General features: G+C 44.5%; 1 protein-coding gene across 1 annotated transcript; it reads left to right on the forward strand.

Annotated features, from left to right (window-relative positions):
* Positions 1-1,160: 1,160 nt before the first annotated feature.
* On the forward strand, positions 1,161-26,506 carry PITPNA (phosphatidylinositol transfer protein alpha). Its single transcript, XM_071447764.1, has 12 exons — positions 1,161-1,377; positions 6,229-6,259; positions 11,795-11,940; positions 12,446-12,537; positions 17,053-17,060; positions 18,009-18,083; positions 18,452-18,535; positions 19,433-19,510; positions 20,436-20,546; positions 21,809-21,931; positions 22,666-22,735; positions 23,771-26,506. The coding sequence occupies exons 1-11, from the start codon at positions 1,358-1,360 to the stop codon at positions 22,711-22,713; spliced, it is 816 nt and encodes a 271-aa protein (XP_071303865.1). The 5' UTR covers positions 1,161-1,357; the 3' UTR covers positions 22,714-22,735; positions 23,771-26,506.
* Positions 26,507-26,607: the final 101 nt, after the last annotated feature.

The raw sequence follows: 26,607 nt of genomic DNA on the forward strand, positions 1-26,607 counted from the left end.
GCCTTAGAAGGGATCACAGGTGTCAACAGCAAAGCTGCACGTCTCGGTTATCCATGCCTTAGCTTGGTGATGCTAAATCTGTGGTGGTTTACTTTTCCAATCCAATAATGACAATCATTGAAAATGCCATAAATCATGACCTAGTGACAAGGTGAAGCCCATAACCTGAAGCCACTCACCCTGTCTGACTGTAGCACTGACTTAAACCCTGGCTATTTGCGTAAATACCCCGGTCACTCGTCATTTCCCTTCCCCACCGTCCCAAAAGAGGGGGGCCACGAAGTTGACAAGAATACTGGAGCATGTCCCCTATTGAGACAGGCTGGGAAATTTGGGTTAGTTCAGCCTGGAGAGGAGAAGGTTGTGTGGAGACCACACAGCACCTACCAGTATCTGAAGGAGCTACAGGGGAGCCAGAAAAGGACCCTTTGTCAGGCACTGTAGTGATAGGACAAGGAGGAATGGGTTCAGACTGGAAGAAAGGAAATTTAGGTTAGATATTGGGAAGAAATTCTCTGTGAGGGTGGGGAGGCTCTTGCACAGAGTGCCCAGAGAAGCTGTGGCTGCCCCATCCCTGGAAATGTCCAAGGCCAGGCTGGACAGGGCTTGGAGCAACCTGGGCTGGTGGAAGGTGTCCCTGCCCATGGCAGGGGATGGAACAGGACTTTTGGGTCTTTGGGGTCTTTCCCAAGTGAAACCATTCTGTGATTTAAGGAGAACCTGCTGGTGGCAGGAGGGAGATTTCTGGGAGCTCTGCAGGGAGACTTCTCGGGAACCCCAGTCCCGAGCTGAAACCAGTAACAACCATGCGGTTTACAGCTCTTGAGAGAACCTACAGAAGCAGCTATAGTTTAAAATGAGTTGTTGAGTTGATCCAGAACAACCTGAGGGCTTGCCAGGAGTTCCCCGCCAGCGGCACCGCTGGGAAGACTGCGGCACTGCTCTGGCAAGCCCAGCCTTGAAACTGAAACAGCACCAGGCGCTTTACACGTCATGAAAAAACCTAAAAAAAAACCCGCAAACACCAAAAACCCAGGCGTTTTAATTTAAAACGTCAGCGGCGCTCCAGGCAGAAGCCCGTGAGGGAGGCGCGCGCTGCCTGAGGGGGCCGGGGGGCGGGAAGAGCTGGGCGGCCCCGCCCCGCCCCGCCCCGCCCCGCGCGCGGCGCGGAGGTGACGCAGCCGTTGCCGCAGAGACGAACCGCCCCGGCCCCCCCCCGCCGGCCCGGCCCCCCCGTCCCGGTGCGGCGCGGCTCGGCTCGGCTCGGCTCGGCTCATTCCGCGCAGCGGCTCCGGGACGCGCCTCCTGTCACCTTCAGCGGCGCTGGCCCGGGCGGGAGGCGCGCGGCGCCGCCGCCATGGTGCTCATCAAGGAATAGTGAGTGCGGGGAGCTCCCCCATTCCGGTCCCCCTGAGCCCCTCCGGTCACCTCCGAGCGCGCCCGGGGCCTGGCGCGGTGACGGCCGCGGGTGGGCGGCCCGGCCTTGCCCCGCACTGCGGCCGCGGAGAGGGAGGGAGGGAGCGGGGAGCGCCGTGAGGGCCGCGGCGGCGGCGGTGGGGGCGGCATGAAGGTCACGGCGGGGCGGGGGCCGCGGCTGCCGGCGGGCACCGGGGCCGCTCGGCCCCTCTGCGGCTCCGCGGGTGCCGCCGGTGCCCCCACGGGCTCCGCGGGCGGCTGTGCCGGGTGGGTGTTGCCGGTGCCCGGGAGCCGAGGGCCGAGCGGGAGCCCGCTCAGTGCCGGCGGTTTCTGTGGGAGCTCTGAGGGAGGCAGGGGCGGTCGTGCTCGCTGTAACAGAGCCGAGTGTCAAGCCTGGCTTTGATCCCCTCCCGCCTTCGGCTGTGTAACCTCCGTGGAGGGACTCCCGAGAATGTCAGCAATGAGGTAGCTCCAAAACATTTTTTGTGTGTGGAAGGCTCACCTTGGAGTTGTTCACTGACGCTGAGGCTGCTGCGGTTGTCCTGCCCTGTGATGGGGATGAAGGAGTGGAAAGCTGGCTGGACGTGAGGGTGTGTAGCTGTTAGTCACGACTTGTCACAGTCCTTGGTTCAGCTGCTTTGTGCTCGCTAACGTGGAATCTGCTCTCGGACCGGTGCACTTTGGCTGGGTGTCTTCAAAGCTGTGTGCACTCTGCACATAGTTCTTTCCTGAATTCTTAAGGTTAACTCAAGTGCATTCCCAAGTTAAGTGCATTCCATCATTTTAAACTTCTTTTGGCTGATGGAAGAAGCTTTCTGTTTATTTTTTATCTCTCCCCTTCCGAAAGATACCTGTGATCCCAGTGATAAAGTGGGTTTTCAGGTCTTCTCTTAGACACATTTACCTACATGACTGCGCCCTCCTTACAGGAATTACTTTGCGAGATTATGGACCATGGTGTGGATTTAAATATTAAAACTACGTTGAGGGTTGTACTGATCCTCGTAGTTGCCTTTAAACTTGATGAACTTTTTTTTCCCCCCAATCCTTAAACCCCTGCTATTTTTATCCAAACAATAGGAGTGTAGAATTCAGGAGCAGCAGCAGAGCTGCTCTTTATAACACAAAAACACCATTACCTTCTGTAGTGTTAATCTGGATAGCAGGCAGAAACCTGGCCCAAGTGCTTAGTTTCAGGTGCATGAAAAGATAATTAACTCCTTCTACAACATCTGTTTTGTTGATGTTTTCCTGTGGATTTACTGCTTTCCCTCTTAGAGCACCTTGGCTGGGTTATCGTGTATCTTTTTCATTTTTCTGCTCACAATCCCTTGCTCTGTACCACAGTAAAGCTCATTATCAGTGCGCTGTGCTGTAAAGGTGAGAACATATGTATTTTGAATCAGATTTCTGACAGCATGAGCAATTCATTTTCGTGACTGTCACTTCCAAAAGTCATTTTACTCAATATTATTTACCTCACCATATCAGCATGCCTACTGGTCTTTCACACTGCCTGCTTCAGAAACTGGGTGGGAAGTGTAAACGTTAAGAGTAAAGGTTAAAAAAACCAGAATTATTACATTGGTTTCCTTTTATAGGTTTCCATTGTCAAAAGGGTCACTAAACCTTCCAATGTTGCCATTATACTGTTTATTTTCTTCCATTTGTTTTGCCCTTAGTAAGACATATGTGACTCTAAGGACAGTCAAGGTTGCTGCTGGACTTTCCAAATGAACATTAATTTTTGACTTTCTGAGATTCCCAACCACCTCTGACAGCTGCACATTCAGAGTTGTGTCACTGTATTGGCTCAGATTTAGATTTTCTTGGCGTTGTACGTGCTCAGTTTACATCCTATTGAGATGGTTTTTGATGAACTCTCCTGCTCCAGGAAGCAGTTGTTTAAGGCATGTTGAAACCTCTTGTTTTGGTGTGAGCTGGCTATTTGAAGTGCTTTGCTGTTACTGTTTTGCTGTTTCTTATGTTAGTTCTTAGGTTGCTGCCTAATTTCTGCCTTCCTACCATAGGTGGTAAAAATCTAAATGATCTGTAACTTCATCTCATGTGAGCAGATTATTCTTCCATCTCTGTGACCCCTTGTCTCACTCTCCCTAGTAAATCAGATGGCTTTTATTATGCCTGTAAGTATTTTAGGAGCTGATACAGAAATAGAGCAATAGAACAAAAACCTGATGTCACATTTTATTATCAGACAAGTCTGTCTCATCATTTCTCCACAGCTTCTTGTTCTGATGGTTGTGCAGTGATGACTTTAACCCTTTCATTTGATGTCCTGTCAGACTTCCAGACTTACCTTGCATTTCTATCCCTCCATGCTGCAGATCAGCTGCATGGATTTTGGTCATTTGTTTGCGTTTTTTTGGTGTCAGGGTCTGTAAATGCTGGCTGGAGTCTTGCTTGCTGTCCTTATTTTGATTTAAGCTGCCTTGGAAGACCTTGAGGAGAATCAGAGTGTGGAGACTGACTTCCCTTTCCTGTGAAGTGACGATAATGCCACTGACCTTCCCTGCAGCTGTACTTCCCTTTGCTGGCATTTGAGGCACATTTTAATCTAACAGGGATCTCAAATGTTCCTCACCATTTTCAGGCTGACCACATCATATCATTTCTCATAAATTGAGCAAGTTCTGCCCTAAAGTTAGGAATCTTTGTTCCCATTGCTGCTCTTGCAAAGGATTTCCTCAAGATCCTCTTGAGGAGTTTTCCCTCCTCCTCATTTATCACTTGACTACCTTTAAGTGGTTTTCACCCCCACTCTCTTGGTTTGCTGGACTGAACAAACTGTAAACCACTGATTTTGTTTGTTTCTGTTTCTCCATTGAACTCCAAGATAACAATTCAGATTTAGTGTCTTCCAGTTTCCTAAATGGAATTTAATTTGCTTACAGCAATGTTTTACACCAGGTTTTCTGAAGAAAAATGTTTTGAACTCCATTCCAAAGAAATTGGTTTTTTCCCTGTTTCTTGGTCTTTCACTTTAATTTATCATCCAGCCCCTCTTTTATTACACTTTTATCCAGTTAACTAACCCAACATCATGCTTGATGGCAAAATCTACCTGTGAAAATCCCTTTCCTTTTTTTTCTATCCTCCCTTACACCACACTGGTGTTGGTGCTCTTCCCTTTCAGCAAGGAAACATACATTTTATTTTCTGGAAACACTATGTAACAGTGAGTAAAACAATTATAGTTCAATGTATCCTACCAGCAAGTGGCCCATGGATTTCCATTTTAAAATCCCATTTAAAAATTGCTTTTATTTCCTGTGTTTGGCAAGGAATGCCATGTCTTCATAGACCTGACGTAGAGAAGCACACGTGATTTGGTCTCAAATTTGTTGCCTAATGATTTTTCTGTTGTAAAACAGTCACTGCTCCTTCTCCATTCACTTTTTTTTTTTGCATCATTTATGATCTCTAAAACTCTTCCCTACCTGAGCCTTTTAGCTGTTTTTTTCCTCTTAACTGCTTTCTTCTCACACAGAAGCTTTTTCCCATCTCCATCTTTTTCAACTCCCTTCACTTGTTCTGTATCCTCTTTGAATAAAGTGACCAGGACTATGGGCAATATTCAAGATGTTGATATGTGGGAGATTCTAGTGACATAATTGTCTTTTTTGTCTGTGTGCTGTTCCTGTTTCTTTATTGGATTTACTTTTGAACTGCCACTGAGCTGATGTTTCCTGCTGCTTTTCCATAAAGGCTCAAGATATTGGCAGTAATTAACTTGGGGCTCATTAACCCCACGTGTTTGGTGAAAATGAGTGCCTATAGTGCATTATTCTTTTTTTTTTATTGACACTCAACTTCATTTGCAGTTCTCAGTAGTTCTTTCTGCAGTACTTTGCAGTCAGCATAAAGTGTTGCTGTCACAAGTAATCTTGCATAATCTGTAATCTTTTGCCCCTATTGCAGTTTGTTCTTTTGGTAAAGTGTAAAAAAAGAATTCTATTTTCACCACTATTGCTTTTTCATAATCAGTTTATTAATACAGAGGGCTTTTTTTCCTGATTGTGTCCTAGTTCCTTTGAGACTAATTCCCAAAGAATTGGGAATTCTTCTGCCCATGGTAGCCATATCCATTTCCTATCTGTTTCTTGCTTTGGTTCCTCGTTTGACATCATCCTTGCTGAAAGCAGAAGTCAACCACAGATCCAGTTTTGGAGAAGATCTTAACAAGGATGTATTTCTGTCAGCTTTAAATTGATAATTTTCCAAAAAATCTGTGTGACTTCAGGCAGTTTTTGCTCTGTTGTCCAGTCAGTTGATTCTCAGAAGCGTTCAGGAAACCACAATAATAAAAAAAAAAAAGATTCATTTAAAGCAGTGGCTGCAGCCTGCTTTGCAGTGAGCTCTGAGAAAGCCTTTCCTCTGCTGTTTGCTGCTGCTTTGGGACATGTGAGCAAATCGTGCCTGGTGGCTATTGCAGATCTCTGCAGAATTGCTGAGGCCCACAGAAACCTCCCCAGCAGCTTGGTGAGGAATAGGATGGGATTGCTGAAAGGATGGAGGGACAGGGATCACCCTGTGCTGCTGCTGTGTGGGTTTGTAGGCCAGTGAGGGATCACCAGTTGAATTACAGAGTTTTAACAGAGGGTTGCAATTATGCTCCATCATGTATTGCTTCTCTTTGAGGCTGTTATATAAATAGGCTTTGGCCTAAGGAGTGCTGGGTGGATGCTGGAATTCTGGGGGGAGAGGAGAGCTGTGCAGCCATTGCTGTGAGCAGTGTGGGAACTGGGGGGCTGCAGGGATATTTGCTAATTTCTGCCTCTGTTTCCCTTCCAGCCGCGTTATCCTGCCCGTGTCTGTGGAGGAGGTGAGTTCCTTGCTTCTTGCTTTAGGACTGTAAATAAACCTGTGATCAAAGCATGAACAAAAACTGGAAAGTGCAAGCTGTCTTCAGGGGCCCCTGTGAGCTGTTACTCATTCACCATCATTTCTGACCAAATCATTGTATTAATTCTGAGGGTGCCAATCATCTCTCTTACAAAATACTTTCAGATATGCTGATTATAAATCTTGAGCTGTCAGGCTGTTTTCAAGTGCAGTTTCCTTTTCATTAGCACTATTGTTCTTTTCTATTTTTTTAACATGAAGGGGAAGCTTTAGTGCAGATTTAAGTCACCTTTTAAACTGTGTTTTGCTGGAGCTCTTTTGTTTTCAACTCTTAGGCAAAGATCAAGAATTACTTAGGAGGTTCATATAGCAAAAGGACTTTTTAAGACCTGTGCTATTTAGCTCTTACATACAGCAAAGTTTCTTTTTGTTTAGATAAAGCTGAATTGAGAGAAGAGATATAGTTCCTATTGGACAAGGAACCACCCATGGAATAACTGTGCAGACTCAGTTGCTGTTTCCCTCCTGTTTCCTCTGATTTTCAGCTTGCCTTTCCTTCCTCCCTCCTGCATTGAACATCACTCTTGGAGAGACTCTAACCATAGAAGTGTTTTGAATTTTTTAATCTTTACACTAACATGACTGAGTCTATAGCACTTCCATAGCAGATTCCTTCTTCTGGATGTGTTTTATTTTTTCCTTCTGGTCCTTGGCTGTGAGCCTTGGGTTTGTGAACTCTGATCAAGGCCTTGTTCTGACTCTTAGGGAGAGCTGTGATAACAGCACTCTTGTTCATTTTTCTTTCCTCTGAATATAGCAGCTACTGTGGCGTAGACAGTGGTGGGCTGGCTCATGGCAGCACTTTTTTAAGCACATCCCTTTTATAACTCTCACTCTTTTGACAGAGCACAGTTTAGAACTTCATGTAGTGCATTCCTGCAGCCATCAGACTGGCTGGTAAAACAGAAGCAGTGTCTAAGCTGAATTTCTTGTTCCTGTGGCTCAGTCTGATGTGACAGGTATCAGATGCTGACAGAAAACCCAGTACTCTGATCAGGGAGTGGGTTTGGATCTGTGTTCTGTGTTAGTGCAAGAACAAGGCTGTTAATGCCAGGAGTGCTGTCTGTTGCTTGCTCCCTACCTGTAGCTTTTATGCTTTCTGCATGAATCTGTTTCCAGCAGTTTTAACAGAAGTCAGAAGTATGAGAGTAGGGAAGTTTGGATCTTTTATTGTGCATGAGCACCACTCACAAGACCAAGAGCTTGACAAAGGAAGGAGTAACATGATCAGTTTATCAAGCAAGCAAAGGATGCAAACTGGTGGGTAAGTGGCAGGTTGCTTGAGCTCAGTGGACAGAAAGGACCTTCCTGAGTAGCAGGAACCCTGCCTTGTAGTGATGTGGCTCCTTGGTGTCAAGCTGTGTAAATAGAAAGTCAAAGCAGCAGCATGCAGATTGTTCCTTTGAGGGGGTTAGACTGGATGGAGCCCAACACAGGGTTTTCCTCAGTTCTCTGATACTGGGATTAGCCTTCATCCAGTTAAAGCGAGTCCCTGGCTGTGCTCTTGTCCCTCCCTGCCTGTTCAGAGCCTCGTGTGCAGACTGCCTGTGTGGAAAACTGAGGGTTTGGGCTGTAGATAGACCTGCCAGTCTCTGGCAAACTCCCTGTGTGGGTGCCCTGGGATTATCTGTTTCAGGACATGGATTGCTCTACTCTGGGTCCATGCTTGCCTTGTGGAGAAACCCCCAACCTGACCAAATGAAATTTCTCCCCAAAGTTGCACATTGTCACCATGTCCCACGAGTGATGTCCCTTTCCAAGGTGTGGTGTTTTTCCTGTGATAGGGCAGATTTCAGGAGCCAGTCCCCTGAGCAGTTCTAAAGTTCACTTAGTTTTGACTGTGTAGCTGGGTGTGCTTAAGAAAAAAGGTTATTTCCAGTGTTGACTCAGAGGATGACTGCTGCTGTGTTTATTGCCTCATCCCCCTTCCTGTGTGCAAAGATGCTGACACATCTGTGCATCACTTGGTCACTGCACTGCTGTCTGTTCTACAAACCAGCTGTTAAACCTTCATTGCTTTCAAGGATTTCCTTGTGTGCAAAACTTTTAAATAGGGCTCTGGAGACTTGTTGTTGCTCCTGACTGTGTAGCTGCTCATGAAGCATCTCTGGCTAGCAGGAGGACTTCTGATTTCATTTTCCTATGGTTGATTTTTGCTCCAAAGGCTTAAGAGTTCACACCTTCTGTATGCAAATTGTTGCATCTGATGCCAGTGTGTAAGAGAGGGAATGAAATTAATTGTAACTTTGAGACATCATGAAAGGGCTGAGGGAGTCTTTTGTGAAGTTCTGTGATATACCAGGGATTCTGTGTTCAGTCTCCACCCTTAGCAAATGGATCTTAACCAATAGTATGGAATTCAAGAGAAAACTGGTGGTCAGGAAGGCACTGGGGAGCTGTGACTGAATCAACACAGATCTCAGTGCTGCTTAGCCAAGCTGGGAACCAAACAGTGCAAGAGAAGAAGCCCTGGTGATGACTAAAACTGGCATGTAGGAGTTGGACTGTAGCAGTCTGTCTTCTGCATGGAAACCCTGCCAAAACACAGTCCTGCTCAAGTGCAGGCTGCAAGCTGCACTGCTGTGCTGGGTTATCCCCTGTCCCACTGTGGGGAGCAAAGGGAATTTCCTTGTTGAGTGTTGGGTGCCAGGCTCTGCTCCCAGTCCCTGACCAGCAGCAGGTGCCAGCCTGGGGAGCGTGGACTCGTGTGGGTGGCTCTGCCAGCTGCCACTGAAATGCTGGTATGGATTAGAGCTGTGTGTACACATTCTGTGCTGCCTCTTTGTTCCTTTTCACATGGCAAGGAGCTTGCCAAACACACAGGAATCTTATTAATTGCATTCAAAGCAGCTTTCAGGAAAACAACTGCTCTTGAGGATGGTTGTGTTGAGATCAGGCCTGCTGGAGGAAATTGGGTGCAATGAAGATATTCTCTCAGCTGTATAAGAGGTGTTTGGAGCAGAGCAAGAGGGATGTCCTGCAGAAGAGGAGAAGAGTTTTTTGGTGCTCTCAGGTCTGTCTGGAGTTCAGATTCCTAGAGCCAAAATCTTTTTCTCTGTTTACCTTTGCAGAGAGAATGATGTGGGATTTGCTGATTGGGACGGTTTTATTTGGGCCTTTTCCTCTCTTATCAGTGTGATTAAAGGCTCAGAAATAACAGAGAAGTTTAAATGGTGAAGATGTTAAACCAAAGGGTTTATCTTCTTAGTGTCTGAACTTTGACCCAGGTATTTGAAAGGGAGAAGGAATGAATAAGAGGCTGTTCCTAAGAGGAATTAGTTGGTGCTCCTGGAGCTCTGTCCTGGGACCTGCTGCAAAGCAGGCAAAGCCATTCAGTCCTGCCTGTAATCCTGTACTTACCAAACTCATAATAAACTCTGTTCTGTGAGGGTTTGGGTGGCTCTTACTCTGCTAAAGCAACTTTGCTTCTAAGGTTTCACAACTCTCATGTTTTGCTCTTCTGGAGGGAGGTGAGTGTTCTGCTTTGTGTGGGTCATACATAGGGAGTCATAAGGAAGGCAGTGTGGTGTATGAAATGTCAGAAGTCACAGACTTGTATTGCAGCCCAAATCCCAGACTGAAACCCAACCTGCTGTGGCAGTGCAGGAACTGTCCAGCCAACTGAGGGCTGCTCATGTAACCTGGGCCAGGACCTTCTGGAGGGATCCAGAGCTGCTGCTCTTATCTTGAAAATGCTCTGATTTTTGTCCTGCCCCACATGAGCTGAGGCCAGGACACCTGCCCTTGTTACCCTGGCTTCCGTCTCTTCTTCCAGCAGGCCTTTGCTGGCACCAGATGGCACAAAGTACCAGAGAGCTTTGGGTACTGTTGTTATTTTGGATGCTGTGACAACAAAATTTAACGACTGTAGAAATCTTCCTTCCTTGCAGAAGATGTTCCAGCCCAGTGAGGTATTTCTGGGTTCTCAGCTCTGAGCAGTATTCCACTTTTCCAGGCTGCCTTTCAGAAGTGCTATTCCTGTTTATAATGCAGAGCCTTATGCTGTGGAAAAGGAAGATGGCCTCAACAGTGTTGCATTGCTTTGTAGTTATGTTATGGAATTTTTAGGAGGTTTTGGTAGTTGATTTTTTTGATTTTTTTTTTATTGCACTTCTGGTGCCAAACACTTTGTGGTTTACCCTTTCAGATTGTGTCCCTGTACTGTTGCCTTTGGCAACAGTTGCTGTTTTGCTCACTTAAAAGTTCTGAAGTCTTAACTCTGCTAAGTTAGAACTCTTCCTTTTAAGTCAGTGGTTTAGCTTCTTCATCCTCAAACTTTGCTCATCTAACTTTACCTCAGAGAAACCTGTGTGAATTTTCTTCATTTGATCATGTTTCTTTTGAGCTCTGCATCCCCTTTTTCAGCTACAAGAGGCAAGAGTGTATTAATCTTTACATCTTCTGCACAGGAGAATGTTCTCTTTTGTTTATTTTTGGTTTTTCCTCTGTTCTGCCCAGGGAAACATTTGTGAATGCCTCTTATGAAAGAAGTTGTGTAGTGTCAAGTACTTTAAGTGATTTCTGGGAAATAATGCTGCCAAGTGAGTGTCTGTAAGAGACTGAGAAATTATTTTAGGGAGAGAATTTTACTGTATGTTGAAATTCTGTGCCCTCCCTGGTAGTGGTTTAAGCTTGTGGCTAAGAGGAAGTGTGATACAGAGGAAAAACATCACAATCCAAACCAAAGATAATAGGAAAAATAATAGTGGGAGCAGTGACAGCATAGATCAACTGGTCATTTGGGACACTGGCTCAGTTATTTCATTAGATAAAGTTTTCAGAATGAAAATTCCCTCTTTGCTTCAGCCTTCATTCTCAGTTGATTGAAATGCACGTGGGGGATGCTCATCTTTGACCCTCAGGGTTCCTAAGCTGTGCACATTTGAGGAGTTTGTTTCTTGGAGCACTTAAATCAGGTGGTGCAAGTACCCTTTATCTTCTGTCTCCCTTATGAAGTTTTTCACTCCCTTCCCCCTTATCCTGCATTTTGTAAAAAAGCTTGATGTGAATTTCTTTGGGACTCTTCTGGATGCAGCACTGTGTGCTTATTGATTCAGGACTGGCAGTGCCTTACAACTGTCCCCACAAAATTGAGAGTGTGTCACTCAAAAAGAGTGAAACCCAATGGATTTTGCTACAGTATCCCTGAGGTCATCTGTGTTTTCTTACTTTCTGATGCTCCTTTACTCTTTCCTGCTTTCTCCTGATTCTCTGCTGGTTTGGAGCTTGACATTGGAGGGTTAAAGGTGTTTCACTGGCAGTGCTTTCCTCCTAACTACCACTCAAGCTTTCTATCTCAAATGAAATTAAATGAGCTGCTTATCTGCCCATACAAGTGGATGTCCTTTACTCTGTCCTCTCCCTGGGTAATAAATTTGTCCTTGGCTTCTTCTGGCAAAGTTATTACTTCATCTGAATTATAGCCATGGTAATAATGTGTCTTTAACTTCTCCAGTATCAAGTGGGGCAGCTGTATTCTGTGGCAGAAGCCAGTAAAAATGAAACTGGTGGAGGTGAAGGAGTGGAAGTCCTGGTGAACGAGCCCTACGAGAGGGATGGAGAGCGTGGGCAGTACACACACAAGATCTACCACCTACAGAGGTATGGGGACCACTTCACTCCCAGAGCTGGGCAGCAGCAACCACAGGGGCTGCAGCAGCTGTAAACCACAGATGATGTAAAGGCTGAAAGGTGCAGAAGGCAGGAGCATAACAGCACCTGGTAGTGAGCATCACTGGGACAGCCACCCACCCCTGTCCCCAGAAAATCTGCCTTGGAGCTTTTCAAAGCAAGGCTGATCCTGCCACCCAATATTTTCATACTTGAATTTGGCTAAAGAACAAAACATCTTCTAGATTTCAACCTGCTTTCAGCCTCTTTTTTTTTTTTTAATTTGTTTTTTCTTTCATTATGTAAAGAAGATTTATATTAACATGTTTGATTTAGCATTTCTGGAAAACATCGTAATGGGGTTGGGGAGAGCCCTACCAATTCCAGAACTGTGCAAATCTCTGGTGTTTGCATTTCAGGTGATGTTCTGCCGGTCTCAGTTCTCATTCCACGTTGTCCTTATCAATGCCTTTTTTCCTATTTCCAAATTCTACAGCAAAGTGCCAACATTTGTGAGAATGCTGGCCCCTGAAGGAGCTCTGAATATACATGAAAAAGCATGGAATGCCTATCCCTACTGCAGAACTGGTGAGTGCCCGAGGAAGAACTCTGGATTCTCCCTTTTTGTTTTCTGGGAGCAGGGGGAAAAAGGGTAGGGGAGGGTATAAGGAAAGATGCAACCAGTGGAGAAGCTGTTCCAGGTCTCAAATTTTGTATTTCTGTTCTCCAAGCCCTTTGTATGGTCAGGAAAAGCAAAATACAGTGAGGAGGTAAAAGAACTGCCTTTGCCTGATGTGCTGCTAATGAGTGACCTTCCTCTGTGAGAGGGAACGAACAGACCAAGAAATACCTGTTAATCTTCCTAAAGGAGCAGCTGTGTGACACAGATAAAAGAAATACAGGAGGGTGATTTTATGTGCTCAAGTGCAGCATAGGCAGGTGGGAAAAAGTGGAAGATGCAAGAGGGGAGCAGGGCAGATCTCAGGTGCCTCTTGCTTAGTGCAGGTGAAGGGAGCAGGAGTTAAGTGATGGGTTTTGCTCACTTGCAGGATCTGAGGTCAGTGAGGGTTGAACAGAGAATGCTGCAGATGAAGTGAATCCATCTGTAAAGGCAGGGCTGAGGCCCTGGGAGCTGTGTAAAGTGCTGGAATAATGTCAAACCTATTTTCTACAGGAGTGGTTAGTATTTACTTACTGAAGTTACCAGCCATAGTGTTTAACCACTACAGCTTCTCTGGTCTTTACTGCTGCAAACTGAAAATTTGACTTTGCCTCCAAACCTATGTAGTGTTTTTGGCAGCATTTTGTACTGTTTGTATCTCTGGAGGATACATTTGCTGCTGGTTGGTAGTGGTACAGTTGCCATGGGAACGAAACACTTCAAAATTCCAACTGTTCTTGAAACTTGAAATATAAACCCCCCCTTTTTTTGACAATTTACTTAAGTGAATTTTAAATGAAGTGTTTTAAAAGAAGGAAAAAGCTCTGCAGTGGGAGAGGATAGTGTTACTTCAGTCTGTGAAATTACATGCAGCAGTGTAGTGGAATGGTTATTTCAAACACAAAATTCAGATACTGCCATCAACCTTAGAATAAATTTTTAATGTCTCACAGAGTACGTGGAAACAAAGTTGTTTACAACCTTTCTAAACTTTATGCAGTTTTCTTGCTGCATGTTACTTAAATTAGTTAGTAAATGTTTAGTTTATTTCCATGTTGAGCCCACTGGGCTGATTTAAATGCCTGGCTGTATCCTCCACCTCCACTTTTCCTTCTCCACCAATTTCTGAAACAAAGATATGGAGTTACTTCTTTTGTTATTCTCAAGCTGCTTATCCTTCACTTACACACTAATAAAATTCCACTGAAGAATGGGATACTAAAATCAAGTACAAGACTTTTCAACAAAATCAAAGAAATTTCAGATTTTAATATGCTAGTAATGATAACAAAGCAAAAAAACCACCCTCAACTGTAATAAACAGCATCATAATATGAGATAAAAAGTGCTTTGTTGTGGGGGTTGGAGCAGAAGGCAGTTTTGATGCGGAGGCTGATAAATCTGTTTAGAGAATCTGCCAGCCTGACATGAAACAAGAGAGCTTGGAAAAGTTAGTGAAACCTTCTTTTGGCTGGGATTGGACAGGAGGGGAGAACCCTTGGGTGTAGGAGCCCATGGACGTGAGGATCCATGGATCTGAGAACCCATGGATGTGAGAGAGATCCCTTGGATGTGGGAACTCATGGATCTGAGAACCCATGGATGTGAGAGAGATCCCATGGGTGTGGGAACTCAGGGATCTGAGAACCCATGGATGTGGGAACTCAGGGATCTGAGAACCCATGGGTGTGAGAGAGAACCCATGGATGTGGGAACTCATGGATCTGAGATCCCTTGGGTGTGAGAGAAATCCCTTGGATGTGAGAGAGATCCCATGGATGTGGGAACTCATGGATCTGAGAACCCATGGATGTGAGAGAGATCCCATGGATGTGGGAACTCATGGATCTGAGATCCCATGGGTGTGAGAGAGATCCCATGGGTGTGAGAGAGATCCCATGGATGTGAGAGAGATCCCTTGGATGTGGGAACTCAGGGATCTGAGATCCCATGGGTGTGAGAGAGAACCCATGGATGTGAGAGAGAACCCATGGATGTGAGAGAGAACCCATGGATGTGGGAACTCAGGGATCTGAGATCCCATGGATGTGAGAGAGAACCCATGGGTGTGAGAGAGATCCCATGGATGTGGGAACTCATGGATCTGAGATCCCATAGATGTGGGAACTCCTGGATCTGAGATCCCTTGGATGTGAGAGAGAACCCATGGATGTGGGAACTCAGGGATCTGAGATCCCATGGATGTGAGAGAGGACCCATGGATGTGAGAGAGATCCCATGGGTGTGAGAGAGATCCCATGGATGTGGGAACTCATGGATCTGAGATCCCATGGATGTGGGAACTCCTGGATCTGAGATCCCTTGGATGTGAGAGAGAACCCATGGATGTGGGAACTCAGGGATCTGAGATCCCATGGATGTGAGAGAGGACCCATGGATGTGAGAGAGATCCCATGGATGTGAGGGAGATCCCACGGATATGAGAGAGATCCCATGGATGTGGAGCCCATGGATGTGTTGTGGGGCCGCCTTTTTTGACCAATTTCTTTGGATGCTCTCAGGTGCTTTGGTTGCATGTGGGGAGACTTGGATGCCCTGCTGTGAATCTTTGGGCAGCAGAAAATGCTGTGCTGGCTTAGAGCAGCCAGGCTTTCAGCCCTCACTGGAATTGAAATTTAACAGCCAGGCACCCAGTAGGAAGCAAAGCTGAGTGTAGGAGCTGCTGGTGCTTCTGCCTGTGCCCTCCTGTCCAAGGTGGTGTTGCTGTGCTGTCCCTGGAGCACAGCTTGCTTCTTCACAGAGCCTTCTAAACTGGAATAAAGCAGTGGTTTCCTTAATTGTGCCTCGTGGTATTTTTTTCTTAATTATTATGGCTGCATCCTTCTTCCATTTCCCTATATCTCCTCTGAGAAGCACAATTAATATACATATTATGGGCCATTATCAAAGTAGTAATAGAGATGGAGGGAATTGAAATGCCTAGCTTATAACTTTCTCAGTTCTGCACACTTCCTTGTGCTGTAATATGTTGTTTTTATGTACTTTGAATGGAAGCCTTGCTTAGACCCTTTGAGAGTATAAACTATAAGTGAGGTTGTTGTTATTGTATGGTTTCACAACTTCTGCAGTAGAAATGAAGTGAGGATTGTCATAGTTGTACCTGTGGGCTGGTGCCAAGGGGAACAGTGTTCTTCTCTGCAGTCTGACTTAAATATTAATGTTGCTTAAATGTTTTTAGAAAAGCAATTTGATGTGTGTTCCACTGTGAGTGTAACCATGGCCTGTGGCCAAATGTCAAGAAACTGAGAAGTTATAACTGCAATGAAACATGTAGGAGTTGCTGCTGTAATGCCTCAAGAAGCAGGTCCTAATTTGTAGCAAGCTAAGCATTGAAGTTTCAGGGGACATTTCTGAACAGATTAATTTGTTTCTTTACAAATGAGGAGTCTTCCCCACAGGGAAGAAGTTAAGGAGGTGAAGGAACCTGTTTTGAGGCAGCTGCATAGTCCCAGCAGACAGTCATGGCAAAGTGGGAAGGCCCTGGTTTGTAATTATTGCTGCTTTATTCAGATTTTGTTGGACTAGCAGGAAAGAAACCCCACTTCCTTCTTGCAGAAATAATGAAATGTTCTTTGAGATGAAGTTCAGCCTTTGAAAAATTAGCCTCAGCTCTGCTGTCTTGTTCTCTCCCTCCAGCCCAAATAATTGGCTTTCTGTACAATTGCTGTAAAAAGCAATTTTCACATGCTAGGGGTTTGGAACAGTCCAAGCCCAGCAGTGGGTAATGAAGGCAGCTGGATGTGCATGATAGGTGATTTGGGATGGGAACTGCAGGATGCTGGCTTGGAAACTCAAAAATTGTTACAATACCTTTAAAACCAAACTGCTCCTTAATCAAGCCTTGATGTTAGACTTCAGAACAGACCAGAGAACTTCACCTCCAGCTTCAGGCTTCCTTCTGCTCGAGTAGAATTGCTCAGGTAGAGCAGCTGCTGACTGTTACAGGATCTTTAATTGCTTTTCTGTGTTGAATAATTGAGCCTGGCTGTCCAGGGAGCTCAGTTACCACAAGCAGCAGAGATGCAGAGGGTCTGGTTACTCCAGGCAGGGCTGCTGTGGCCTGAAATCCAGCATGGGTTTCCTTTGGAGCTGTGGAGAGGCTCCTTATCTGCAAGCTGAGAAAGGATTGGTAAAATGCTGTCAGCTGAACATACTTATTCCATCTTCTCATCCAGCTGGCTGCAGGCCAGGGAGCACAAGTGGCAGTGCATAATTAATTGCTGCTCCTCTGGGTTTCTCTGAGAATTTCCAGAGGAGAAGGGGGTGAAGTTAGCTGGGTTTTATCAACTTCCATGTCTTTTGCCTCAGAGGTACCTGGGAAGCTGGAGCTGAGAGTGGGAGGAGGGCAGTGGTTGCTGTACAGTCTTTCCTCACTAAAGTACTGTGTCTCTTTCTTTCCATGTGTTGATTTCTTGGACCAGTTATTACAGTAAGTATTGCTTTTACTGATATTCTGTGGAATAATGTCTGAAATGAGGTGTTCTGGGTAGAAGAAGCTCTTTAACTTGAGCTGAAGGCACTTTAGCTTTTATCACTGTAAGATCCCATAGAGGAACTGCCCTTCCCAAGGGTGTGTGTCCATGTGAGCATGGACAGAGATCTGTCTGTGCCCAGCAAAGCTCAGCTTTACAAATGGGAGCAAGCCCTTGTTTGGGTAAACTGAGTAAAAACCAGTTAGGTCCTGCCATGCTGTCCCCTTGATGAATCTCTTCTCAATTAGATATTTCCTTTCTACATGCTGAATGTTTCACTGGCTTGTGCTTTTGTTTCTGCTCCCCTGAGGGAGGATAGGGTTACTTTGGGAGTCCTTTGCTGCTCACAGTGATAGTGAGAAATGGAAAGTTTTTTGCTTACTTGGCAGAACTGTGCTTCTTGTCCCTTCCCATTCAGTGTCAAGAGCTCTCAGCACATCAGTTTAATATTGTTATTAATTTGAAGAGTTGCATCAAAATATGTACTCAGTGCTAGATCAATAATATCTGTGGAAAGACAGTTTCTGCCTAGCTAACTTATGTTACCCCTTCTAAACTCTAAATAGAGTGGCAGATATTGTCCTTTCAAGAAAAAGCTGTTTATAAACTCCAAATGTTTCACTAAAACAATAGAATTTATGGTGGTTTTTCTTGTGAACAGCTTGTGGTTTATTTAATCCTAAGTAATTAATGATCAATCAATTTTGCTGAAAGCAATGATCTGGTTACAAAGAATTCTGAAATTCCCTAAGTTGGACCCCAGTCAAATGGAAAGTTCATTCTTTGATTTAGTTCTTTGAGTTGACTCTCCTAATGCTTATCTGTGTAATAAGAAGACAAATTATATATTTGTCTTATATAATTGTATAATCCTAGAATAACAAGAAGCTTTATTTTGATGACAGAATGAGTATATGAAGGATGACTTCCTGATCAAAATTGAAACCTGGCATAAATCAGATCTTGGAACACAAGAGAATGTGAGTACTTGTGTCATGTGTTTTACTCATCTCTTTAATGTCACAGTGCTGCTTTCTGTGCTGGCTTAGAGAAGTGCTGTGTGGAGCTGTCTATTCACAGTGTTCCTGCATTTCAAATGTTTGTCTCACTACCAGGGCAGACTCCCTTCTCTTGCCTTCTCACATGAACTGAATCAAATTGACCCCCAAGCACTTGTTCTGTGTGAGCACCTTTGCTTCCTTAGAAACTCTCCCACTGTGTGTTTGCCTCTCTGTGGGTGGGAAGGGGAGCACTGGCTGTCTGCATTTCCATCTGGCTTTATATTTTCTTAGGCTGGGAATGTTCTGTCACTGAAGCAGCTCCTTGAGTGTTGTTTTTTTCCCTGCAGGTGCATAAACTGGAGCCAGAGGTATGGAAGAGTGTAGAAGCCATTTACATAGACATTGCTGACCGCAGCCAAGTACTCCCCAAGGTATGGTGGGGGGTAGCAGCTCCCTGGGGGGGAGGCCCAGTGCTAAAAGGGGGGATCATGGACAAACTGGGCCTCCAGGGGTGGTCACAGGCAGCAGGACAAGGGGGAGGGTGGACAGAGGAAGAAAGGCCTTCCTTAAAACTGCTCATGCAAGCCAGAGGAAAAGCTTTTAAAAACTGTCAGCACTGCCTGTAAAATGTGTTGCCTGTGCATGCAATAGTATTTCTCCAGCAGTGCAGCTGACTGAAGTGTTTGAATAGCAGGAAATGGCACTCCCCTTTCCATACAGGATCTCTCCTAAACTTCCCTCTTTTTGAGACTGACCATGGCTTCACAAGTGTATCTGGAAATGATGTAGGCAATACTTGGTTCTAAGAACCGCTCCAGTTACTGTGAGAGAGAAAGGAATGTTTCTTTCCTGGGAAGAAAAGTCTGTATAAAAATGGAATGTTGGTTGAGTTTCCTGACTTTCAAACAATATTTGATACCATTTTCATGGTAGTACTGAGAGCCTGTCTGTACTTTTCTTCTAGTGAGCAGCATGTGAGCATCACACGGATACAGTGCTGTGAAAAATCCTAGATAGCACAGCTGCTTTGTGTAACAGCAGTGTTTAGCTCCCAGAGAACAAGTGGTTACAGGAAACATATCCCACAGAACCTCTGATAGCCTTACAAAGGTCATCTCAGTTTGTTACCACTTCTTCATAGGTCTAGGACACAACACAGTGTGAATACATTTCCTTGGAGAGGGTCTGACCTAATGCTGAGGTCTGAAAACAGTAGCTCTTGATAAGGCAGAGGCTGGTCTTGGGCCAGGAAAAGAAATCCTTTGTGTGAAAGAACAGCTGGAAAACAGTAGGATAATTTGTGTTTAATCTTTGTGTCTGTCCAACAGGATTACAAGGCAGAAGAAGATCCAGCAAGGTTTAAATCTGTCAAGACTGGACGTGGACCTCTGGGTCCCAACTGGAAGGTTTGTATTGATGAGTTCAGGAGCTGTATTAGGACAGATACTGGGGTTTAGAGCCAAAGATACATCTGGAAAACACTGGAATCCCTTCTGCAGAAGGAAATACAGAACTCAGTCCTGAATCTGTTCTATTAAAATAAAAACAGATTAATAAATAATTTCTTTTAGAAAAAATGAAAAGAGCTTGGTACAAAGAGAATGAGTTCCAGGAAATCTCTGGAGCTGTCTGGTGCTCAGCCCAAGGGTTCACCCAAGAGAATTCAAATATGAGATAGCTGAGTAATGACCAGCAGTGTGTAACCTTTCACTGAAATCCTTGGAATTTGAAGATATTACAAGTGCAGATGTAATACCAGTCTTTAAAAGGGACCCTGGGTGGGATTTGGGGAGCTCCTGGTGTGCAGGTCTGGTTCCTGGCAGGCAAACTTGGCAGAAGCTGAGGTTGATGTGATTCATTTGGGAAGAGTGGTTATGGCTTCTGTAATGGGAAATAGGAAACCTTATGGAGTTTTCTTTAAGACTTTATAATCATGACTCAGATGATATCATCTAATTCCAAAATGTTTTAGGTAGGGACTTTATGGAGAGACTTTTAAGGAAGCAAAGTAGCCGTGGTATAAGAGTGAAGATGCTGAAAGACATAATTTTAATGGAAGAAAGAGTGGACAACAGAGGAGAGGAAGGAATAGTCTGTTCTCAGAATGGAGGGAAAGCCACCTGTGAAGGAAACCAGGGTCTAGTTTCATCATGCCTTGAAAAAGGGTGAGCAAAGGTGTGACAAAACTTGTCAATGAAATATCAGAAAGGTGTAACAATGCAAGAGGATTGTGGGGAATTGTGGGAAGACTTCACAGTTAGGACTGAAGGAGCTGCTTTCCTGGAGACACTTGGCTGGAGGATTAATGTGAATCTCTTTGTGTCTTTGCAGAAGGACCTGGGGAAGCAGTCAGATTGTCCATACATGTGTGCTTACAAGCTGGTAACAGTCAAGTTCAAGTGGTGGGGTCTGCAAAATAAAGTGGAGAACTTTATACAGAAGGTAAGTTCTGGGCTGGGGAGAGATGTGGGAATGGGGCACATCTCATCACCCACCTGCTGTACAGGCAATGCCTCTGCCTGAAATTCTGCACCCAGTTAAAGCTGGGTTCAATTTGCTGCTGAGGATCTTTCTGACAAGTGAGCTCTACTCACATTTTCCTCTCCTAGTCTGCTGCTTGAAAAACCTGTGTTAAAAATAAGCAGATGATGAGAAACTTCATTAATTTAAAACATAAATGGTGTCTTGAAAAGAGCTTTTTTGTGGTGGAGTCTATAGCCCATGAGCTGCAGCAGGATGCCACACCTGGGAATGGTTGTGTGTGGTTTTCCAGGCAGTGCTGTGTTCATCAAACTCCTGTGCCTTCAGATCACAGAGACTTCTCAGTGGTTAATATTGATAAACCACAGAGCTGCCTCTGCAGAAGCAATTCAAGGCAGCTCCAAGGGGGAATGACCATGGTGCTGCAGGATTTCAAATACCTCTAACAAAAGCCCTGAATAAAGCAGTGTCTTCAATCTCTTTCTATTTATGAGTATCTAGAGGTTTGCATCAAAGTATTCAAGCTGCCTTTGATGAGATATGAAACCATAATTGGTAAAAAACTGAAGTGTCCTTCCTTAATGAGGTCTTATCAAGAGGCATTATATATCCCTGTCTAATATAATGATTTTGCCTACCTTATCTCTTATAAAATAGAAATAAATTGCTCCAAACCTGGAGTAGTTTGTGCACATTAGTCACTTGTGCTGAAAGATTTTCAGCTGTGAAAAACAAGTTTAGGCATTTTTTAGGTCACTACAGAAGAAAAAAAAATTAGATAGGTGCATGTCAGCCCTTTACATTTCCTAACTTGTAGTTTTTAGCAAGTTAAGGATTTAAAAAATACCTGTTTCTCCTTTTTTCTGCACTTCCAGACCAACTTTTGTGCTCTAAGTAAACCCAGCTTGGAGCACTTTATTCAGTCAGAACAATACTGTCAAATCAAAGGAAATTCACTAATTCTTTCAGTGCAGTGTGCAGACTGCTGTCTAGGTTTGGAGGGGAAAAAAAAAGGCATTTCTCTGGGGATTCAAGGCTCTAGATTAGATATTCTGATAAAAGAATAAAAATTAGCTATCTCCAGTTTCCAATTGTGGCAGCTAGATGGAAAGGTGGGCGAGGGAGCTGATTCTACACATCTCTGAAAATTGTTCCAGTGCTGTCAGCTCCATGGTAATTGCCCTGTGACTAAGCTGGTTTGTGTTTTATTCCTCCTTTTGCAGCAAGAAAAGAGGCTCTTCACAAACTTCCACCGGCAGCTCTTCTGCTGGCTTGATAAGTGGGTTGATCTGACTATGGAGGACATCCGTAGGATGGAGGAGGAGACCAAGAGACAGCTGGATGAGGTCAGTGGCAAAGCAGGGCAGGTGTGGGATGGGTGAGAAGCTGCTTCTCTCCAACACAGCAGAGAGGAAAGGCTGCTGCATTGTCAGGGCATGGTGTGAATTGTGCTCCTGCTATTTAGGTCATGCTGTGTGTGCTGTGAATGATTGGCCATGAGTCCACCGTGCTGGCATCTCCTCCTAATCATTATGGAATTCTCCTTCTGTTTGTTGTTGAGGCAGTAAATGTATTGAACCACAGGTAATGAGGGGCTGAGTGGCAATGATTCATTTACTGTCTCAATATCTTCTGTTTGCTTTTACTCAAAGCTGAATGGTCGATTTTGTCCTCATTAGTTGCCAGAAACCTGTTGAGTAAAAGGTTTTTATAGCTCTAAGTACCATAAGCAGGTAGTGGGGGTATGTAACAGCATTCTTACTCTGAGAAACACAAGTTGGGTAATAATGAGAACCTTGTTCTGTGGTTTGTGTCCTGCCCTGCACCCTTCTCTCCCTTCAAAAGCCTCAGGATATTTCATTACAGTTTCATGTACACTCTTGCCCTTTGGATAATGGTTCCAAATCTGTTGCCAACCCACAGCTTAACCAGAAGTGATGCCTGCATGTGTATTTCACAATCACTGATTTGAGGTGCTGAGATACAATCCATGTCTTACACACAGGAGATGTTCCATACTGATAAATTTTGAGATAACACACGTGAGAATCATTACTTGAACACTTCTTTCCTCTTTCAGATGAGAGAAAAAGATCCAGTGAAAGGAATGTCGGCTGCAGATGACTAATATGACTCCTTCCTTGTGCACTGTAGGTATCAAGGAATTTGACAAAAATCTCTATTGCTCTGTTTGGTTTAAAACCCCCAACATTTGTGCGAGGAATGATCCTGTTCATATCTTCTGACAAGTAAATCTGAGCTATTGATTGTTTTTATAGTGAAGCCATTTCCCTGACAGGTTGATGAGCGAGGTTTGCTGCCTCATTTCAGAACTGTTCTAAAGAAAAGTCTGAGTGAAAAGTGTAAGAAAAATATGTTAGAATATTCTGTAGCTTACTGCTATTATTTCTGTAATGCATATGTTACTTTCCATGACTTGCAGAGAAACTTTTGTCAGTCTCAAAAAAAGTAAGTTAGACATGCAAATGCTTAGAATACAGTTGGAAATAGAGCATTCCAAGCATTTTATGAGGAATTTATTTTTTCCATTGCTTATTAGTAGTATTTACTAATGGACCAAGGCTTGGACTAACACTTGGGCATTGCAGGAGAAGCAGCAATGACCATTTTAAAGCTTTTGACTTGTTTTCTTTCTATTCTGTTAAATATGTCATCAGTTTGGGAGCTGGTTTTGCCAAATTTTTCTTAGACACTGCAAAAATATTGTATAGTATAGTAGATACAATATATACAATTGTGTTGTATAGTATTAGAGAGGTAAGAAAGCAAGAGGAAAGAAGGGGTTGTCCATTTCTGTTGGGAAGAACAGGATATTAGGGCAGTAAAATGCCATCCTAGTTATCCTTGGAAGGAATGGGGTGGGGCAGAACCACATCCTCCTGGAGTACTCACTATGAATTCTGTTTGCCCTCTGTTATCTGCTGGTTGCTTGGTGGTAAGTGGGGAACACAAGGTGAGGGAGTGTCTTTGATAGAAATATTTTCATTCTGAATGCAGCTTCAGCCACTTGATTTTCCTCTCTCCATTTCCTGTGGAGCTGCAGTGTAACCTTGCATTGTCTGCCTGACTCACATTTGCTCTCTCAAGGTTGTCTGCCCCCTCCCTTGGCACGCTGCTCTCCCAAAGCCATCCTGAACCATTTCCCTGTTGTCTCTTTGTTTCAGTTTGCAAGACAGTCATCAGGAAGGCCCAGGGAATGCACACCCTTGACTGATGGACCATCTCTGGATCAAGCCTTTCTCTGTCCAGCTGGCAGGCGATTTTAAACCTCCCATAGCTAATTCTAGATGCCCCTTAATTAATATTGTGAGCAAATAGACAGTCTGGTACTAAGCACTCCAATGTTAGCACGTGCTTCCCAAGGAGCTTCCTCCTCCTGGGGCCGTGTGACTTAGAGATCTGTATTTACAACTCCTCCCTCCTCTTTTTTTCATTGTGTTCAGACCAATTTCCATGTGGCCCTGTTTGATTTCCAAGTGACATTTTTAGCTCAAATAGTCTTGTGATGTGGTGACTTAGAATTTTTTTTTTGTTTTAGTTTTGTTTTTGGTTTTTTTTTTCCAAGTGGGATAAACTGCCACCTTTGTTTCTGCCCAGCCCTTCACTGTTCTTTGAATGTCTGTTTGGAGATGGAAATAGTCCATATTTAAAAGTGCAAAACTCTTCCCATGAAATGTTCTGCTCTCACCCTTGCTCCCAGAGGGAGATATTTAATGGCAGGTAACCTGAGTGCAACATGAGGAGCAGCCAGAGAGTTCCTGGTTTGTGGTGAGTTGGGATTTGTGGCTTCTGCAGGGCATTACTTTGTTCTGTCTTAACAAACATGAATTAAAGACTGCCCAGAAGCTGCAGTCAGGCCCTGTACTGAGGCATTCAGCACTTACCTGTTGATTTTCCATTTTAGGGGCCTCTCTGGTCCATGTAGCTCTGTTGTCCTCCAGCTGTGTGTGTCAGTCTTACAGAATCTTTCTTGACACATGTTGCAACTTCCTGGTTCTTTATTAATTAAGACTTCCCATAACTTACAAAGCTGGAATGGTTTTGACTAATAACAACAATGTGATTCTCCCTGGACAAATTGGGATGTTGCAAAGGCTGGTGTGCAAGAGAGGTGTTGGCATCTGGTTACATCCAGGTGCCTGGGGCGGTGGTTCTGCTCAGCAATAATATTCTTCCCATTGCAAGACTGACTGAAATATCTCCTTTTGTGCTGTAAGAAAAACTACTTATAAAGTCCTGCAGTTTGCTAGGATATCTGTTGGTTATTATAAATCATAGAGGATACTGTTAATGTAAAGAGATCTCGTTATTTAATGAACTCAGATATTTACTGTACCTATCCTTATGTTGATATCAGCTTTAGACAATCAACTCAGCAGAACAGAATCAAGGAAATGCTGCTTTCTTCAATACATATGAGGAAAAAAATTCCTACTTCTTTGCTTATCCCTAAGGCCCAATGTTTGATTTTTTTCCCCTCCCCTAGTAGTAATAACTTTAATTTCCACTTCTGTGTTTGGCAGCACTAAGATGAAACCCTGAATGCCAAACAGTCGTGGGTGTATCACCACTTTTGAGGAGTCTTTTTAGCATTCTGTAATACTCTGACTCCTCCAGCCCTTCCCACTCCTGCAAGCAGGAGATCCTGAAATGCTCCCATGCCCTGCTGAGCAAGGCTGTGCTGGGATCAGAGCTGTTTTCAGTGTGAAGGAAGATGGGAATGCTCTGGAGGGAGAGGATGGCATTGGTTTCTGGGGAGGGGGCAGTTTATCCCTTTATTTTTAGTTTGTTATTTTGCCTTACTCATGTCTAAGTGCAATAAGCTCTGAATTGTACCAGTAACTCTGGCAGGCTCTTCTCAGTGACCTCAGACGGTTCTGCGGGGTTGGGGTGGGGTTTGAGGGGTTTTAGCAATCTCACCAGGCAGAAGTAAAACAAGTTTATTGTAAAATAGATAAAGAAACTAAATTTTAATCTTTGAGGCTATTTGGGACCAGGATGTTTCATGACATGTTGTATAGCTGTTCCACAAGTATTCTAGGAGTGTAGGCCCCAGTTAGAGTTCTTTCAGTTTGAAGTATTTTTAACAGAGAATTTATACACTGACTTGTGTTCGTGTTTGTTGGTTACGTTTTGAGGGATTCTTACACTTGAGGGCAACCTGAGAATACACATAGCACACTTGTTCTTTCAGTTTGTGTTATCCAAGAGGCTTTTTCCATCTGATGACACTAATCGCCGTGGAAGCAGATTGTAACATTCCACCATTGCAATCCTTTTTTGATCCTCTGATTTCAGAGTAAGAGCTTTTACACAAAGCTTTCCTGATTAGTGGAAAAACTTGGAGGGAGGGAGGGGGGGCGGAAACTACAGGACCTTCAGCCTGAATCCTCCCCCTCTGCTCCCTGCCCTTTGTTTTCTGTCCTTCCAATTTGATCCTAAGTGAAAGCATCCCTCAGCCTTTGGATAGACAAATCCTGTAAAGACCCTTCAGTCTCGACGCTTGGTTCCTGCTAGTGAGCATAGCAAAGATCACGCAGCGTTCCCGTGCCGTATCTTCCATCAGCTTTGGCGAGAACCCTCCCGGCGGGATCGGCTCCATCCCGAGGGGCTTGGATGCGCTGGGATCGCCATTCCCACCCGGCTTTGGGGCTCCAGGGGCAGCCCCCGAGCCCCAGCCTGCCCCAGGACCGCTCGCCCCTCTCATCCCGCAGCCCTTCTGGGTTCATCCCGCCATTCCCAACGGGTTCTCCGTGCTCTTTCCTTTGGCGACACACTCTTTGTAGAATGGGTTAGATTATCTCGTCGTTTCTTTAAATGTGAGTTTGTGCCTTTTTTGTCTCCTAAATCTTCCAATACAGGTATATTGGAAACGAAATCTAATAAAATACTAGACAGAGCCTCTCGCCTCCGCCCTCTTTGTTTTGGGGTTTTTTTTGGGGTTTATTTTTTTAGGGGGAGAGGGCGAGGTGTCGGTGCCATCCTACGGCTGCTGTGGGTC

Source organism: Agelaius tricolor, unplaced genomic scaffold (assembly GCF_023055355.1).
Source record: "Agelaius tricolor isolate 1412-34295 unplaced genomic scaffold, bAgeTri1.0.p SCAF_25, whole genome shotgun sequence".
NCBI lineage: Eukaryota > Metazoa > Chordata > Aves > Passeriformes > Icteridae > Agelaius > Agelaius tricolor.